The following is a 19,175-nucleotide window of genomic DNA, read 5'->3' on the forward strand; positions in this document are numbered from 1 at the left end:
CTGGAGGAGAACCGAAGGAGAGGCTTTTGGACCTAGAAGAAAGCTGAGAGCCCATTAAGCTCAACCCTGACATTTTACAGTTAAGGACACAGATGGGAAATGGCTTGCTTGTTCAAGGCCACACTGAGTCAGAGTGGAGTCCATATAAGACACTGGGTGCTGCAGTTCTTACATTGAGGTCTGCCACACCCGATGATTTCTCATACGCTCTCCCACCCCATCTCAGTTCCTAATCGTGGGGTCTGAGTTATCAAGGACTATGCACCTGGCCTAAGATGAAATGCCATCCAAACTGTGGGGACGATGCCACCATTAACCTCCCAATGCCCTCACTTTTTGTGTCTAAAGTTGCCTTTCAACAGGGAGAACCAGACTGTGGTAGAAAGAAAACAGGTCTGCTGCTAGCCTGATCTCAAACCCAGTGGAGAAATGAAAAGTACCCCAGAGGATCCTAAAAGACACAAGAGCCTTTGGTGGGGTGGGGGAGAATTTATTGCAAACTGTTATAATTAAAGTGATATTTTACAAGTGTTTAAGACAGAGGGCAGACAGGCTGTGAGCCAGGCCTCCGCTTCAGAGATGCACTCCTGGAGGGAAATGGCCCTTGCAGGGAACGCGGGACTCAATCACTACTGCCCATTAGGCACCGAGTCGCGGCGGAGTCCTCTGAGGGAGCCGGGAAACAGGTGCTCGAAATTCCAAATCTTGCTCCACCCCCGCCGTGCACATCACCTTCCCGGGGCAGGCCTCAGAGCCACCCTGGGGACCGACATGGATCCGTTCTCTGGCCCAGGCTTCCCGCCAGCTCAGGCTGCCCGGCTCTTCCTCATGACCATTCATCACAGCCTTCCTTCTGCCTTTGAGACGTCTTCCCAACTTGTGGCTTAAAAACACCAGCGGGAGGAAAAGCAAGGAATGTTCTTAATGTAAGTCCACAGCCAAAATGACTCGAGAACTGGGTGTTTCCCGGGGTGGGCAGGCATGTGGATGGTTCCCTGCATTCTTTATCCATAGGGTCGCTTGAAGTAGCATAGAGCTGATGAAGGTGCCAGAAGTCTGACCTCTTAGGACTCGTTCATGTTTCTGAGAACCTATGGGGATGATCACTGGGCAGAAGCAGAGCCTCGCAGAAATGCTGAGCGAGGGGAAGGGCGGAGAGGGGAAACTGGGTGAATCCTGAGATCATTCCCAAAAGGAAGGGAGCACTACTTTCAGAAGCAGCAGCTGGAAGGGTTGTGCCAAGGCTCTGCTCGAGGGGTCAGGGTGCTTCAGGTGGAGGAGGAGGTCCCTCTTGCAGTTCTGGGTTACTGTTTAGGCAAAGCGAAGTCCCAGGCAGTTTCCTGTGCACATTTCCACATGGCCTGCATGAGGCGGGTGAAGCCCATGTCTTTGGGCTTCTCGAGGCCTCTCATCAGCCGCTGCTTCATGATGGAAACAAACTCCTTATTGCTCAGCTCCCCATTGCCTAGAGGAAGAGACAAACACAAGAGGGGTAAGTGGAGGCCTTGGAACAAAGACACTGAGAAAATTCCATCGTTCACACAAGGTGGGTTCCGGAGCCCATTTGGCACTCTCACAGCCAAATTCAAACGAATGGTTTGCTCCTTCCTTGATGTTTCCGATTACAAGTCAGTGAGAGTTTAGTGTAGCGCGACAGAGGTTGAACAAGAATACGTTGTAGGTCAGGTCCTATACTAGGAGTTGAGAATAAAGAGATTTGTAAATAGGACTTGGTCCCTTGAGATACTCCCAGGCTGTGGGAGAGACAAATACATTATTTCAACAGCGTGGTAAATGCCATCGTGGGGTAAAGAGAAGATGCTATGGGGGCACGGAGGAAGGGATCTAACCCAGGCTGGGGGTGGGGCAAGTACAGAGCTGTAAAGGCCTCCTGGAGGTGACTCCTAAGTTGAATCCCAAAGGATGAGCAGAAATTGGCCAATTAGAGGGGAATGAGACGAGGGAGGCGTTCTAGGTAGTGGGGAGGGGCACAAGCAAAGGCAGAGGCAGGGAGCAGCCCGACTGTTGAGGAGTTAGGAAGTGCACACACGGGCGGGGTCGTGAACAGAAGAGGCGGGCAGGAGACAGGTCCCCAAGGCTCTTGTATTTTCATTAAAGGGCTTGTGCTTTATCTTCTAGGCAGTAGAGCACCAGGAAAGGACTAGAAGTGAGTAAGTGAGATGGAGTTAGATTTCCATTTTGGATGGATTTCTCTGGCTGGATGTATGGGGATGGGACTGGAGAGGGGCAGTAGGGAGTCAGTCAGGAAGGCCGCTGCAATAGTCCAGGTGAGAGACGGAGGGGGCAGTTCATGGTAAAAACCAAAGTCAAAATCTGGCTTTGGGTGAAGCCCATTTTCTCATGGCCTCCCATTCCACCCTCTTCAGTGACAGACTCTCAGGTCTGGAGAGGAACCTGGACAGCATCTGGTTTAACCAAAGGTCAACCTCTCAAGCCACACAGAACAGTAACCACTTCAACAGTAGAGGGTAGTTACCCTTTGACTACATGCCCAGGAGTAAATGTCTGCTGATTAAAAGAATGGCAGCTGTTACTGGTGGTGATAAGACAACAGGAAACCATAAAACAGACTTTTACTAACGGTTGGTCTGGGAAGAGAGTGGAAAGAAGGAACACAGGGTTTACTTTTGTGGACAGTACCTGAAAACCTAAACTGGCCCTTGTTTTCTGGCTGAAGGGAACACGGACAGCCTCAGAGATACCCACAGCAAGATCAAACAAGCAAACCCAGGGAGACCTGATCTGTGTCATTCGAAGTCAAGAGAGGGACTGCCCTTGGGAGAGGAAGTGGCTGGAAGGCAGCACCAGGGGGCTCTGTGGTCCTGCTAATGTGATGTTTCTGGATAATGCTGGTTACACAGGTGTGTTCAGTTTTTAAAAATTTAGCAAGCGGTATACTTATGATATTTGCACTTTTCTGTATGTATACTTCAATATAAAGAGTTAAAAAGTAACCTGGCTGGCTGAAAAGTAATCAGTAATATGGCTTATTAAGAATGTAATTAAAAGGGCGCCTGGGTGGCTCAGGTCATGATCCCAGGGTCCTGGGATGGAGCCCCGCTTTGGGCTCCCTGCTCTGCGGGGGGCCTGCTTGTCCCTCTCCCACTCCCCTTGCTTGTGTTCCCTCTCTCGCTCTCTCTCTCTCTCTCTGTCAAATAAATAAATAAAATCTTTAAAAAAAAAGAATATAATTAAAAGAATAAAAAAGGTCTAAATGAGATTCTTAATATTTTTATAAAGAGAGGCTTAAGATGAAAAAATCTTAAGTAATTTAGGCTGCCAGGGGATTTGCTTCCTGCTTCCCTGAGGCCAGAGCTGATCAATGTGAATGGCTTCTGTTACTTATGAAGCAGGTATATGACTGAATGTCATCTGTGTGCACATGTGATCTGTGAGTGCAACTCTAAATTCTGAGGTGAACAAGTCTGAAAAGTCAACGTCCTTTGGTATTTTGACCTAAGATCTAGTGCTGGTAGAAATAACAATGGCTTTTTAACTTAATATGTACTTCCTTTTTCTGTAGATTAAGAAAATAAGCCCCAGAGATGTTAAATGATTTTTTAAAAGGTGATTCAAATAGATATTGACAGAATCTCCTTCTAAAAGGCTGGAAAATCAAATTTCATTTCTCAGGCCTTCCTAGAAGAGGGGAGCTGTGAGCTGTTTTTAATTTTAATTAATTTAAATGTAATAGCCACACGAAACTAGTAGAATATCATATTGGACAGGGTAGCACTAGAGAATAACCCACCCCTACCTGAGGGTGAGGCCATCTTCTTGTCCTAACCCTGGAGTTTTCTTTCACTCAGACCTTGGTTATGGGTGCAGGTGGGAGGTTTAAATAACTCAAGTTCAACAAGATAACTTCAATAACTTAAGTTAGTGAACACCTGTTATGCGCAAAGTGGTACCCGAGGTCCTATGAAAGGGTCCAAAGGTGAACAAAGGACTTGCTACTACCCTTAAAAAGCTCACCATTTATTTATAGCACCATTATTTACAATAGCCAAGATATGGAAGCAGCCCAAGTGTCCACCAACTGCTGAATGGATAAAGATGTGCTTTGTATGTATATGTACACACACACACAGGAATATTATTCAGCCATAAAAAGAATGAAATCTTGCCATTTGTAATGTCATGGATGGAGCCAGAGTATATAATGCTAAGCAAAATCAATCAGAGAAAGACCAGTACTATATGATTTCACTCATGTGGAATTTAAGAAACAAAATAAGCAAAAGGAAAAAAATTAAGAGAGATAAAGCAAGAAACAGACTCTTAACTACAGAAAACTGATGGTTACCAGAGGGGAGGTGAGTGGAGGGGGATGGGTGAAATAGGTGATGGGGATTAAGGAGGGCACTTGTCATGATGAGCACCAGGTGATGTATGGAAAATTATTGAATCACTATATTGTACACCTGAAACTAATATAACACTGGAATTAAAGTAAACACTTTTTAAAAAGCTCACAATTTAGTAGGGAAGTTATTAGGTCACATACACAGAGATAGAGTACAACACGTAGTAATGAAGACGAACTGAAACAAGTTAAGGAATGAAAAAGCCAGAGTGACTCATTATTACGCTGGGACCAGAACAGAGGTTTCACCGAGGCAGGAACTTTTGACCTGGTTCCTGGATTCCATTAGCCTCGCTTCCTAGAGGAAGATGAGCAATGAATTCTGGCTGGGAAACAAGCAGGGGAGGGAACAGAAAATAGAGGGAGGCGGCCAGCTTGGATTCAGATCCTAGCTATGCTATCTACCACTACCTGTGCGCTCCTGGGAAAATGACTTCACCTGAGTCTCAGCGTCCTTATCTGGAAAATGTGGTGCAAAACAGTTCCTCCGTCAGAGGGTTACCTGAGCAGCTTAGCACAATGCCTGGGTCTTAGTAAGCACTGAGAAAAAGCGTAAGTCTCTGTGGTGAGTATTCGTAGTTGCACTATGTCAGGCGACAGAGCTGAGAACTCATGACAGCTGATGAACCAGGACTTCTCACATGGGCTAACCTCCAGAGTGGTCACAGACACAACAGACCACTGCGAGCTGGGAGGCAGAAATGTGAATGACCGCAATGTGCTCTGGGAGGGGGAGAGATCAGGACCACCTTCTTTCTAGACACAGTCAGATAATCGCATGCTCCTAGTCTAGGAAGCAGCAAGTTGGGTCTAATATTCTTGTTTCCTTTTTTTGGAGCTTTTATATTTGAGTTTATTTACCTTTTAAAAACACTACCAGAGTTGAATCGTTTCCTTTTTTTAAGATTCTTATGGTTATACATTCACGTAGAAGGATTTGGAACTAGACAAATTGGAATTACAAGAAGAAATGGAAAACACAAACCAGGACCGGGGGTTCTGGTTCTCAGTGTCATGGCGCTGATGGCTGAGCTACCGCTGTGGGAGAGGGGTAAGGTGAAGAGGTTCAGGCTAGCGCACTGGGGTGGTCTGCAAGCCTCCAGTATCAACTGTGGCCACTTCCAGGATGGTCAGGCTCAGTTTTCCCGCCGGACTCGAGAGGGCCCCACTCACCATCACAGTCGAAGAGCGCAAATACCACATCACACACGTGGTCCGAGAGTTCCACTTTGGCCACGGTCCTGGCCACCTGCTGCATGGTCACTGAAAGAAGAAAGAAAGATGCTGAATTAGCACAGCAGAGGGACATTCAGTTTTCTCTGAGTGGGTGGGATAAAACTACTCAGTCATAATAAAGTTTTCAGAAAGTGAGAGTTTGGTTTTTTAACCCACAACACCCTTTTCCTTTTCACCTCAGGTTCCATTCTTTTCTACTGCTGCTACATTTTAGGAGGTATATACAGTTAAGTAAGAATGCCTGGTATTAAGTTCGTAGAGACAGAAAGTAGATGAGCGGTTACCAGGGGCTGAGGGTATGGCGAATGGGAAGTTAGTGGTCAGTGGATACAGATTTTCTGCTTGGGGTGATGGACACATTTTGGAAGTAGTGGTGATGGATGTACCACAGTGTGAATGTAATTAATGCTGATACTTGTACACTTCAAAATGGTTTAATTGGCATCTTTATGTTAATATATATTTTTACCACAGTAAAAATTTAAAAAAAATTTTTTTTTTTAAGATTCATCCATTTATTTTAGAGAGAAGGAGAGAGAGTGTGAGTATGTGTGGGGAGGGGCAGAGGGAGACGGAAAGGGAGAGAGAATTTCCAGTCGACTCCTGGCTGAGCCTGGGAGCCTGACTGGGCTCGACCCCACCACCCTGAGATCATGACCCGAGCCAAAACCAAGAGTTGGAGGCTTCACCCACAGAGCCAGCCAGGCGCCCCCTACCACAGTAAAAATTTAAAAGGTGAAAACCCACATAATATTTAAGGATGGGAATCTTTTTTTTTTTTTTTTAAAGATTTTATTTATTTATTTGAGAGCGAGAGAGAGAGCATGAGAGGGGGAGGGTCAGAGGGAGAAGCAGACTCCCCGCCGAGCAGGGAGCCCGATGCGGGACTCGATCCAGGGACTCCAGGATCATGACCTAAGCCGAAGGCAGTCGCTTAACCAACTGAGCCACCCAGGCGCCCCAGGGAATCTTTTTTTTTTTTAAGATTTTATTTATTTGACAGAGACACAGCGAGAGAGGGAACACAAGCAGGGGGAGCGGGAGAGGGAGAAGCAGGCTTCCCGAGGAGCAGGGAGTCCAATGCGGGGCTCGATCCCAGGGCCCCGGGATCATGACCTGAGCTGAAGGCAGACGCTTAACGACTGAGCCACCCAGGCGCCGCAAAGATGGGATTCTAATGGTCTAGAGCATGCATTGGTGGCTTTCCTAATAAATTATCACCAGAAGAGTGATAACAGAAGAGTGAAAAAAACAACTAAGAACACCTGATATTACAATAGTCTCCATCTTGGCATTTCCCTCCCGCAGGATAGAATATGATAATAAAAAGTCAAGGAAATAAGCAGGCAGCAGAAGAATGGGAGGTGAGGAATGAGGAGGCCTGTGGCAGGTCACCAGGGCGGCACCGTTCCGCTGCTGAGTGCGGGCTGAGCACCTGCATGGATGAGCTCCTTGCCCTTCCTCCCGACCGGCTTCCCACCTGCCACTCTGTCTTTTCCAACTGTGCCCCCTGGGGTAACCGTGGCCCCCATCTCACTAGTTCAGTGGCTGCAGCTTTTTTTGTTTTTCTTCTTCCAGACTTCCAAATCTCTCCTCTCTTACCATTTTCTCTTCATCTGACACTTATGTTAAACACTGGCACTCATGTGAGAATTGGGTTTCTCATGAAAAACAAGCCAGGAAGGGTTAGGCCATTTCCATCGCCTATCTAGGGGCACGTAAAAATTATGTTATTGCTTACAGATACACTCTTAAGTGAGGTGAACCTCGGAGGAAGGAAAAGGATTGATTTTTACTTATCAATCACCTAGCAATGAAGTGTTCTAAACATCAGATTAGATTCATCCAGAAGCAGTGTGAACTTGAATTAGTCAGTGTGCCTTCTGATTTCATTCCTATAATTTCAGTTCTTTCCTGTCATTTTCTTCTGCATTCGACCTTTCACTTGGCCTCTGTCACCTCCGTTTATTCACCATAGTGCCCCCAAGGTCAGCAGATACAAATACCAGAGCAAGGCAGAGGTGCAAGGGACACAGGAGAGAAGCTGCTTGGGGTCCCCAGACGTGAGTTCTGGTTCCGGCTCCACCACCCACTTGCTGTGTGACCCTGATGAAGTCGCTTGATCTCTTTAAGTTTTTCATATTCACATGAGGGGATCCACAAGATAACTGCCGAGGTTATCTTAGTTCTGCAAAGAAGAGTTGGTGTTTTCTAGAATCTGAGGGTGGAGGTATACAGAGATAGCTGAGGATCGGTGTGATGAAGGGTAGAGGAAAGTTGTATTGGCCACATGCTAGGCTATGCCTTGGTGTTCACAGCCTCTGGCTTGAGGGGGACGGCTGCCCAGGAGGGCAGGAAGAGCCAGTTTTCTCATCCCGCACCCAGGATGTGAGTTAGGGTGATGGAGACATCAACGTCCCTTGGACCTTTTAAGACTTAAGCAGAAGATATTATTTCAGTGGATGTTCATGAGATGTGGTTAATTGCTGACAGGGGAGTTGAAGAATCTGCATGACTGTAGAAGTTCTAGGGTTTAAAAAACTTCGCCTCGTAGGTCTAAACATGTGATTTTCTCTGCTGCCCCAGGAAGAATTGATTCCTGCTAACTAAACTGCCCGGGGAAGGAAGAGAAATCAGCAGGCCAATTTACAACAAGAATAGTAACTGTTAAGAGAACTAAAATGGTAACAGCTGGTTATTATACTTCTCAGTTGGAAAATCTACTAAGGAAATTCAATTCACCTCAGAAGATTGCTCAGTGCAAACAGAATCAGATTAGAAGAAACTGGATGCTCTCAAACTGTAACAGAATTACCCTTTGCAGTCACAGAAATAATGTTGTGAGAAATGGATTAAAACCTGTTTTGTATTAAACAGGAACACTTTGTTATTAGCCATTCCTTTTTCTGCATTTCACATCAATCTCACTTCCATCATAACTGGTAACTGGCCTCTTTTCTCTTTCCCAGTTCCTTCCATTCTCTCAGGGCAGACTGTCTATTGCTGATTCCTCTTGATATTCCAAGTGCCCATCCTTCGCCCCAAGAAGACGGGCCCTTTCCTCTAAATAATCCCTTAACTAAATAATATCCAAGGATGTCAGTGAGAGCTCTTGACAATTTTTAGTGAAAAGCTCATTAAAGTGGTACTTAGTGGTTATAGAATAAGGGACCTCTGGAGGCCACCAGCAGGAATGCCTCATTACAAATGCCATCTCTTGACAGAATAATTACAGATTCCATTCCATTTCATTTGGAGAGGGTTCTGACACCATTTGTTCTATAGGGGGAAAAATGAGGGCTGCTGAGTCATTGTAACGCAAACCACTGGGATATTACCAGCCAGCGAACAGCCTAGCTGGGGTGCCCTTTCCCTGTCCAAGATCCTCAGGTCCCCAGGGTATGAATCAGAGCAGTGGAGGAAATATTTCACTAACTGGTGAGCTGTCAAACTGTGAGCTCTTGGGACAAGCAGGATGACAGCAGATTACAAGCCACATGCTTGACAGTTGGTCCTGAGAGTTGGCTCATTCACATTTGCTTCCACATTCCTGAATCAGAAAGTCATAATTAAATCACAGCAAGCAGAACACCGACCCCCACTCCCCCACCACTGCCCTGTCCAGGTCTTGACCTCCCCATGTAGACCAGGTATTGGTACTAGAATCTGGGTCTCTCTCATTTGAGGATGCTGATTGATGGCTGGGATTCTAGTTTCTAATCTGAAAGATGTTTACCTGGAGCATGAAGTCACCCTGGAGAAGGTCCAGGTTCCCCAAGGCCTATGTATTTCTTTGGTACAAATGTGGTGTGGCTGCCTGAACAACAGATGGACATGAGATCGGGTGATTTCTACTAGATTAGGATAGGGGAGAATTTGTAGAAGCGGGCTCAGTTGGCTCTTAAAAATGGGGTACCATTCAACCTGAGTCATGCCAGGTCCCCAGTTTACTCTCTGGCATGATCCATAACTGGAGAATTCAACAGTAGAAAGAACATATGCTGAGTTTGTCAGAAGCTATGTTACATAAAATTATTTATCACAGTGGTCAAACAGAAGAAGGGAGAGTCCTGGAGGGATAAGAGCCCAGATACCCACTTGGAATCCCTTAGAGACCCTTAGAACTAGAAGGGATCTCAGAGATAAGTGTGAAATCCAGAGAAGTTAGTATCCTGCCCAGGGTCACACAGCTAGGCAGCAGGGCTGGGTCTAGTATCTACGTCTCCCAACTTCTGGCCCAAGGATCTTTTCCCTATGCATGCTGGGGCTCCTTGAACCCTTATATGGACAATACTAGTTCCCCCATGAATGTGTCCAGGTGAAAGGAAAGCCAAATCAGGGAGTATTCCATGCTAGTGGGCAGGGATGAATAACTGAGTAGCTGGAGGCTGCCAGGAGTCAGCATTATAGTTTGATCACAGATCTGATCGCCCTATATGTTGGAAGACATTAGCATTCCCTTGGGAATACTGACAATTTCGGGGACAACATAAAAGGTTTATTAAACTGCAACCCAATGAAAAACATGTGAAACAGAGGCGGCCCTGGGAGCTCTTCCCCCGCAGTTGCCTCTGATGCCCAGAGACAGCTCCAAAGAGTGGGCGTGACCCAGTTAGGAGCTGCCTGTCTCTTCCTAATTGCAAAGGTGTTTGGAAAAGTGATATGCCAAGTTGGGCTGACGGTCTCCAGCTGCGTGGCCATGTGATTCCGGTCTTCCTGGACCGCAGCAGGGAAAATGAAAAGCTGGCTTGTGACTGCCAAGGTTAAGGGAGGGGAGACATTTCTGCTTCAGCCCTGGAAAGGCTTATGATACAGATGTCTTAGTTTCTTAAGTCCATCCTTAGATGGCTTTGGGGTTGGGGTGGGGTGGGGGAGAGGGGGAAGGATTTTCCTTTGGAGAGCACTTGTCCTTTCTTTTGTATCTTCTTCCAAGGTACTTTGGCTAATACAACACACGCATTTCAACCTGATTCTGGGGGTCGGGGGAGGCAGGAAGGAAAGCATTCAAGGGAACGAGCAATTTAAGGAGCCAAGAGCAATGCAGTATATTAATAACGAAAATGATAAAAATTCTTTGTTCTGCCTGGTGTTTTTAAGCTGCAGGCGGGTGGCCCCCCACTCTGTGCCCTCAGGCTGCCCACTCAACAGAGGTGATGCTGGTGGTCCTGGCTCCTAAATACCAGTACATTCCACAGAGAAAACCTGCAGTCAGGTTTCCTGAACCTCAGAGCATCACCCCAGATGACTGCTTCAATGGGCTTACAGGCTTAATCTAGTACAAACTGGGGGCATCTGCCTTCGGCTCGGGTCCTGATCCCAGGGTCCTGAGATCGAGCCCCGCATCGGGCTCCCTGCTCAGCAGAAAGCCTGCTTCTCCCTCTCCCACTCCCCCTGCTTGTGTTCCCGCTCTCGCTGTGTCTTTCTCTGTCAAATAAATAAAATCTTTTTTTGGCTTATAAATAAAATCTTAAAAAAAAATCTAGTACAAACTGATTTACAGTAAGGTTTATTGCCGTTATCCATTATTATATCTGGCTTCATCAAAAATCCTCATCATAGGGGCACCTGGGTGGCTCAGTCGTTAAGCGTCTGCCTTCGGCTCAGGTCATGATCTCGGGGTCCTGGGATCGAGCCCCGCATCGGGCTCCCTGCTCTGCGGGAAGCCTGCTTCTCCCTTTCCCCCTCCCCCTGCTTGTGTTCCTTCTCTCGCTGTGTCTCTCTCTGTCAAATAAATAAATCTTTAAAAAAAAAAACTATTTAAAAAAAAAATCCTCATCATATTCTGTTCACAAAAGGCAAAATTTCTACCAGCACCATTAGGCAGTGATTTCAGCTGACACACCCAGAGAATGATCAGTTTAGTGGGGGAGACCATATATATCATTAAGATTGAGAAATACGTAGGAGAAATATCAGACATATTATTAGACACATAAGGGTTACAGTGGAATAGTGTGTATTAGGGAGGAGGTACATTTTGGATCTGAATTCTAAAGGACTGAAGAGACGACTGCTCCAGATCTGTGCATGTATGGCAGTGGGTGATGTGGGGTGGGGGGCGGAGGAGTCCTGAAAGCCGGAAAGGATGCTAACGCCTGGCTAGGGAGCTAGAACAGAAGGTGGAGGGGTGGGTGGGTGGGGAGAGCCTCAGGATGGACATTACAGCGTGCCAGTCAAGGCCCTTTGCAAGGAAACCTTTATAACAAAGCCAGCTCTTATGTGGAGACCAATTTCCCCTATTCACTTGTTCTTGCCTCCTTGGCTCTTTAAATTTGCATTATTTTTATTTGAAAAAGCTGTTTTCCATTAGGTAATATATTCACCTGTTTGAAAATTCAAATGGTACAAAAGGCTGAAGTATCCTTCCCGACCTTATCCCCCAGTCACCTAGTTGTCCGGAGGCAACCAGTATCTCCAGTTTCTCCAGAAATATGGATATAAAATCAAATTTTCATTCTTCATTTCTTCCCACAAAAATGGTAGTATATGGGTTTTTGCTAAATATATGGGTTTTGCTTTACTCATTTAACAACATATCTTAGAATTCCATACCTGTACAAAAACAGTTCTTTTTTAACAGCTGCATAGTATTCCACTGGCAGGATATATATCATTTATTTAACCAGTTCCTAATTTATCCAACCTCAATCTTGAGGAGGAAGTACCTTTTATTGCCCCTTCCCTTACAACATTACTTCCTTGGTGGCCTGGTTCAACAGAACTTGAATCTCTGATAGCTAAGGGGAGAGCAAATGATATATTTAAAATTTGACTTGATGAAATAACGTAAAAGGCTAAATATTCTTCACCTTTACAAGTGTCTCATCAAAGCTTCAGAGGCTTCTAACGGTAGTAAACCTTGAAGTAACAGGGCTTGCAATAATTATTAATCTCTATATTTCCCCAGTTGGTGGAATTCCTTTCTGATCCTTTGCTCAGTGGGATGGAATGTTGGCTAATTTTGTCCTTATGTATCCATTTATGTGGATTTGGGGCAGTTTATCCTACCTCCCACCCTCCTCTCTCTCCCACTGGTAATCATGAATCTCCAAAGCAGCTCTCTCCCTCCTTGGGGCACTTATATAATTTTACTAAATCATAATATAGTCAAAGTAATGTAGTTAAGTCAGAATCAACCTTTAGAATTGCTTTTTTTTTTTTTTTTTAAGATTTTATTTATTTGACAGAGAGAGAGTGAGAGCAGGAACACAAGCAGGGGGAGTGGGAGAGGAAGAAGCAGGCTTCCCACCAAGCAGGGAGCCCGATGCGGGACTCAATCCCAGAACCCTGGGATCACGACCTGAGCCGAAGGCAGACGCTTAATGACTGAGCCACCCAGGCGCCCCTAGAATTGCTAAGCGACTTTAAATTTGGGAAAATAAACGAGGTCTCTGCAGAGAAACTGCCTCATAAAGCAAACATTTCTTTCAGAATTTGAGCTTCCTTGACTTCATCATGAATCATTTTAAACATTGATGACTTTGTCTTAAATGAATGGAATCCTGGCCAACACTCCTCTTCACATATAAATGTTTTTACAAAATGCAATGATGAACTGAAGCACAGGGGCTTGCCTCCCACAAACTTTAAAAGAATTTATAAAATAGGAGCTTTCCCCCCATATAACCTGTTCCCCACACATCTTTGTGACATTTCTACTCCTGCTTTCATGCTATGGCTGTCTGGGGGATGCTCTCTCATACATTTTTGCTGTGAACTTTTCCTATTTCTGCTTTCACATATAAGCACTGAATCCCTTATATAATTCTCTAGGTTCTTCTAGCAGCAGTGGTTGCCATGAGCCAAAGAAAACAATGGTGTGGAAGTCAGTGAACCTAAATCTCTGGTCTCAGTTTGTGGCACACTACTGTGATTTGAGCCAGTCATTTCCTTCATGTGTAAATGAAGAGGTTAAGAACAATAAAGTAAGGGTTTAAATAAAATTATTTCCAAGCTCCCTTCTCACACTAAAATTTTATGGCTGCCATGTTACTTTTTAGATGACAGTTAAAATGTCCATATCTTCAGAAGTCTTCAAAGAATAAATGTAAAGGTTCGTGAATTTCTGGAATTATGGCTGGTGTGGCGGGCAGAATTCTGAGATGTTCCCCAACATTCCCATCCTCTGGTATATGTGTGTATATATATATATCTATATGCCCTCTATAATCTCCTCTCCTTGAGTGCAGGTCGGACCTGTGAATATAATGGGATATCACTTCTGTGATTAGGTCACTTTATATGAAAAAGGTAATGGGATAGTCACTCCCATGAATACAATTATATAATAAAAGAATGCAACTCAGCACACTGGGGAAAAAGAGTCTCCTGCTGGCTGTGAAGAAGTGAGCTGCCATGTTGTGAGGGGGCCCTGCTGAGAGTGATCCCTGGCCGGCAGCCAGCAAGGAAAAGTCCTACAACTGAAAGGAAATGAATTCTGCCAGGAACCTAAATGAGCCTGGAAGAGGACCCTGAACTGCAGATGAAAATGCAGCCCTTCTGACACTTGTTATACTTTAAACCTTGTTATGACCTGAGCAGAGAAGGGACACAGAGACGGTCGACCGTCTGCTTTTGGCTCAGGTCATGATTCCAGGGTCCTCGGGTTTGAGCCCCATGTTGGGCCAGCAGGGAGCCTGCTTTGCCCTCTGCTCCTCCCCCTGCTCATGCTCTCTCTCTCTCTCTCAAATAAATAAATAAAACCTTAGAAAAAAAAAAGAAGACTGAGCAGAGAAGCCAGTTATGCTGTGCCCAGATTCAAAGAAACTGAGCTAACAGGTGTTTTAAGCTGCTAAATTTTTTTTTTTTAAGATTTTTATTTATTTATTTGACAGAGAGAGCACAAGCAGGGGGAGTGGCAGAGGGAGAGGGAGAAGCAGGCTTCCCGCGGAGCAGGGAGCCCGATGCGGGGCTCGATCCCAGGACCCTGGGATCATGACCTGAGCCGAAGGCAGACGCTTAACCATCTGAGCCACCCAGGCGCCCCTTGAGCTGCTAAATTTGTAGTCATTTGTTATGCAGCAAGAAAGCTAAGTGGAGAAGGTATTTAATGGTTGGGAATGTCCTTCTGAGGTTCCTGAAATCATACTTCATATACAGCTGCACTCATTTTAGGTACATTTTACAGAACTGTCGATCTTCTGCAACTCCTATACCAAACTCCACAAATGAGATCTTTAGATACACTGGCCAAAGTCTAATTAAGTTTTAAATTTCTTAACAAGAAAATAAATTAAATCTGCCACCCTACTTTTGGGAATTCAACAGCACTGCTCTGATTTCAAATGTATCTGATAATTATAAGTTAGTTCATTTTCACACAAATTTGGATGTAACTTTAGGTTATAACATGTCCCTTAAAACATTACTACATTCAGTAAAAAAGCTGATTTAATTATAGTCCTAGAATTTCAAATCTGGAAGAACCTTTGGAGATTTTTTTTTTTTTAAAGATTTTATTTATTTATTTGAGACAGAGAGAATGAGAGAGAGAGAGCACATGAGATGGGGGAGGGTCAGAGGAAGAAGCAGGCTCCCCGCCGAGCAGGGAGCCTGATGCGGGACTCGATCCAGGGACTCCAGGATCATGACCTGAGCCGAAGGCAGTCGCTCAACCAACTGAGCCACCCAGGCGCCCCAGAACCTTTGGAGATATTTAATATTACTCAAACCTGAGGGTCAGAGAAGTTGTGACTTGCCCATGGTGTCAAGAAAACTAATGACTTGGGAAGGTGACATAGTTATATCATTCTCCCCCTCACACTAGGCTTTTATTAGAGCATTTCACCATCCATTCTAAGATCTGACCATGTCTAGAATTAATTCACTCATTTAGTCAACATTAGATGAACATCTACTATATATAAAGAATTGTTCTATAACCAGAGTAGGACACAAAGATGTGGAAAACGTGGTTCATGTCCTCAAGAGTTTATGGTGTAGTGAAAACTCTCCCTTGAATGCTGAGGATACTAGAGATGTTAACAGGAGTTAGATATTCCTAGAAAGAGTGAACTTAAATAAGGATAATGCCTTCTGTAAGCAATGATCTCAAGAATTTTTGGATGAATGATAAAACTATGGAGAAGCTCGAAGCTCCAATCCTCCTCATTAATAAGTGCAAACAACTTACAACTTCTAAACTGATCTGAAGCTCAAAAACGACTGAAAAGGGGGCGCCTGGGTGGCTCAGTCATTAAGCGTCTGCCTTCGGCTCAGGTCATGTTCCCAGGGTCCTGGGATCGAGCCCCGTATCGGGCTCCCTGCTCAGCGGGAAAGCCTGCTTCTCCCTCTCCCACTCCCCCTTCTTGTGCTCTCTCTCTCACTGTGTCTTTCTCTGTCAAATAAATAAAATCTTAAAAAAAAAAAAATGACTGAAAAAAAGCAGTAGATACTACTTCCTAAGAGAACAAAAGTAAGCCCCATGAGGTCCTAGAGTAATCTTTTTACTTTTGTTTAATAACTTTTTGCTAAGTTCTCATATTGGGAAAGCTTGTTTCCAGTCTATAAGCTCCTTAATGAGATAATCGGGCAGAGGAAAGACAATATCTAGGGGTTGAAAACCAGAATAGGCATCTGGGTATAGTTATACTTTCCATCTGGTATATTAATATAGTATTCTCTCATGAATTGTCATAATAACCCTGAAGCAATATTCTATTATCACCATTCTACATATCAGAAAACTGAGGCTTTGAGAACTTAAGTAATTTGTTCAAGGCCACAAAGCAGTGGGTAGCAGGGACTCAAACTCAGATTTGAGTTTGAAACCAAAATTTATACTTACAAATTTCGTGCATACAGTTAACTCTCAATAAATGCTAGATGTTAGGACAGTATTAAAAGTGTAACAAAGCATTGCCACACCAATGAGTAGATGTGGTGAAGAACATCTTGATTATTAGAATCTGAGAGGTCCACATCTGTACATCCTATGTTTCAATGTTGAGAAATGGACTGTTTAGTATATACACATGTCTTTTTCTGTTCTGTGGTATCCTTTAAAGGGATACCAACTTTTCTTGTTAAGTGACCTTACTTAAACGACTTTAGGCTTCTGTGTATTGGTTTCTTCACAAAGAGTAGTATGATTAGGAAGGTGAAGAACACAGATCTGCCTACTAAGACGTTCCTATGTGGGATAAGAAGCTAGATTAGATAACAACTCTGAGTCACTATAAGGTATGCACTATAGATGTCAGAATGTGTCTGCAGAACCTGGTCCTGAACAGAAGAGACAACTGGATGGGGAAAATGTCATGTCATAGTTCATATTCAAGAGAAGGGCACTAACTCCAAAACACCACAGTTTACTAAAAGGCCTTTATTCTCACCCTAAGAATGGTCTATTCTTAGCCAAAGGGAACTGGAAAGAAATAGCTTAGAGCCTGTCATTCTTTTTTTTTTTTTTTTAAAGATTTATTTATTTATTTGAGAGAGAGAGAGAATGAGAGAGAGCACATGAGAGGGGGGAGGGCCAGAGGGAGAAGCAGACTCCCCGCCGAGCAGGGAGCCCGATGCGGGACTCGATCCCGGGACTCCAGGATCATGACCTGAGCCGAAGGCAGTCGCTTAACCAACTGAGCCACCCAGGTGCCCCTGTATGATCCATTTTGAGATAATTTTTTTTTAAAGATTTTATTTATTTATTTGAGAGAGAGAGAATGAGAGAGCACATGAGAGGGGGGAGGGTCAGAGGGAGAAGCAGGCTCCCTGCCGAGCAGGGAGCCCGATGCGGGACTCGATCCAGGGACTCCAGGATCATGACCTGAGCCCGAGGCAGTCGCTTAACCAACTGAGCCACCCAGGCGCCCGAGCCTGTCTTAAGCTACTGAAAAGGATGGTTCAAAATGGCGAACCTTCATTGCCTTCAGGATTGTGTTTCAGCAAAGATTTTCAAATTCCAGGGGCATTTTGGGAAGTACTGAGAGGCAACATGACGGTGTGGAAGGAATATGCATACTTTGGGATTAGAGAGGCTTGAGCTTGAATCGTTGCTCTACCTGCTTAGCTGGGTAACTATGAGTAAGCTGCTTTATTTTATATTTCCTTGTCCATCAAATGGGGGATAATACCAACTACTTTTCAGGTTTCAAGGATTAAGAGAGATAATGTCCATGAAGCACTCAGAGTTATGCTTGGCATACAGAAGTTGCTATGAAATGACAGTCGCTATTACTGTCCCAGATGTGCGATGGCCTCACAGTCCTCCAGATGACACTGCTAGGGGTCATTCTTAGGTCTCAGCAGAGGGTGGCAGTTTGTCTGTTAAAGGTAATTGTTCAGGATACAGCAGTTGGTTGTGTGTTAGAATTTACTCCATTACTAATTTCTAACTTCCCCAACAACCCAGTAGGGACCTAAATACCAAAAGACTAAGGCCCCTTTACTCATTCAAAATAAGAGACTCAAAGAATTTCAAAGCCACAAGGATTCTTAAAGGTCATCTATGCCATCCAGGTCACTTCAGAAATAAAGGCAACAGAGACCATTTGATATGACTGATATTTTAGGAAAAACACCTGGGGGTATAACAAGAGTATCCTGCAGGAGTTTCGGCACAGGCTTTACTAGTTACTCTCTTGGCTTGTCAGACAAGGTAAACTGTGTGTATAGAATGACTATAAAAAATTAAGGACACCCATGTCATAAATTACGATTTACAATCTAAGCAGGCTTGTGCTGGGACATGAGTATTAAAGGCCATGGACTATATTTGTGTGATTATTCTCCTGTATTACCATTCAAAGGACACAGGGAACACAACTGGACCTACAAGTTTACCAAATCTATAATATCCTGAGGTGCTTTATAACGGGGCCTCACCATACCTGGAAACCTTGTATTCTCTTCGCAAAAGTAAGAATATTCTTTTTTTTTTTTTTTTAAGATTATTTATTTATTTGACAGAGAGAGACAAAGCGAGAGAGGGAACACAAGTAGGGGGAGTGGGAGAGGGAGAAGCAGGCTTCCTGCTGAGCAGGGAGCCCGATGCGGGGCTCGATCCCAGGACCCTGGGATCATGACCTGAGCCGAAGGCAGACGCTTAACGACTGAGCCACCCAGGCACCCCAAAAGTAAGAATATTCTAAGTTATACAAACCACAGCTCATTTTAGAGCTCCAATTCAATTTCTAACCTTTCCATCAGAGGATGCCATCAGGGAGGAAGTTGTGTTCAGTTTTCCATTACCTTGTTCAGACCAGGTAAATCATTCAGACAGCACTTGAGAGGTTATATATCTAAGTTCATGCCCCCTATGTGTACGAATAAGCAATAGAACCAATTCCTCTTAAGTGCTAAACAAAAGACGACCTGTAGGGGAAATAGACACTATTTCATGGAGGAAGGTTCTTTCTTCAAATGGTCAGAATTCACCAAGGACATTTCGCATTTGTCTGGGAGTTTGTTATTCTCACATGGGCCACGAGGAACTAAAGAAAGAGGCTCAATGAACTTTGTTATTTTTACTCTGGAGGGATTGGATCATGCTGTCATATGGTGAATCTGTAGTTGCCACCTGCCTGGGTTCTCAAACTGTTCTGAAGAACAT

The 19,175-nt window shown here is 44.5% G+C and overlaps 1 protein-coding gene across 5 annotated transcripts in view; it reads right to left on the reverse strand.

The window, feature by feature from the left end:
- Positions 1-469: 469 nt before the first annotated feature.
- MICU1 (mitochondrial calcium uptake 1) overlaps positions 470-19,175 on the reverse strand; it is a 230,262-nt gene continuing 211,556 nt past the window's right edge. For all 5 annotated transcript variants that reach the window (XM_064594798.1, XM_064594795.1, XM_064594796.1 and 2 more), the window contains 2 exons: positions 5,561-5,650; positions 470-1,465 (listed from right to left, as the gene is read on the reverse strand). In XM_064594798.1, the coding sequence (XP_064450868.1) occupies positions 1,305-1,465; positions 5,561-5,650 (251 nt within the window). In that variant the 3' untranslated portion in view covers positions 470-1,304. The remainder of the gene's footprint in view (positions 1,466-5,560; positions 5,651-19,175) is intronic.

This window comes from Mirounga angustirostris, unplaced genomic scaffold (assembly GCF_029215605.1).
Source record: "Mirounga angustirostris isolate CCGP_5_RB_7025 unplaced genomic scaffold, mMirAng1.0.hap1 SCAF_6, whole genome shotgun sequence".
Classification (NCBI taxonomy): domain Eukaryota; kingdom Metazoa; phylum Chordata; class Mammalia; order Carnivora; family Phocidae; genus Mirounga; species Mirounga angustirostris.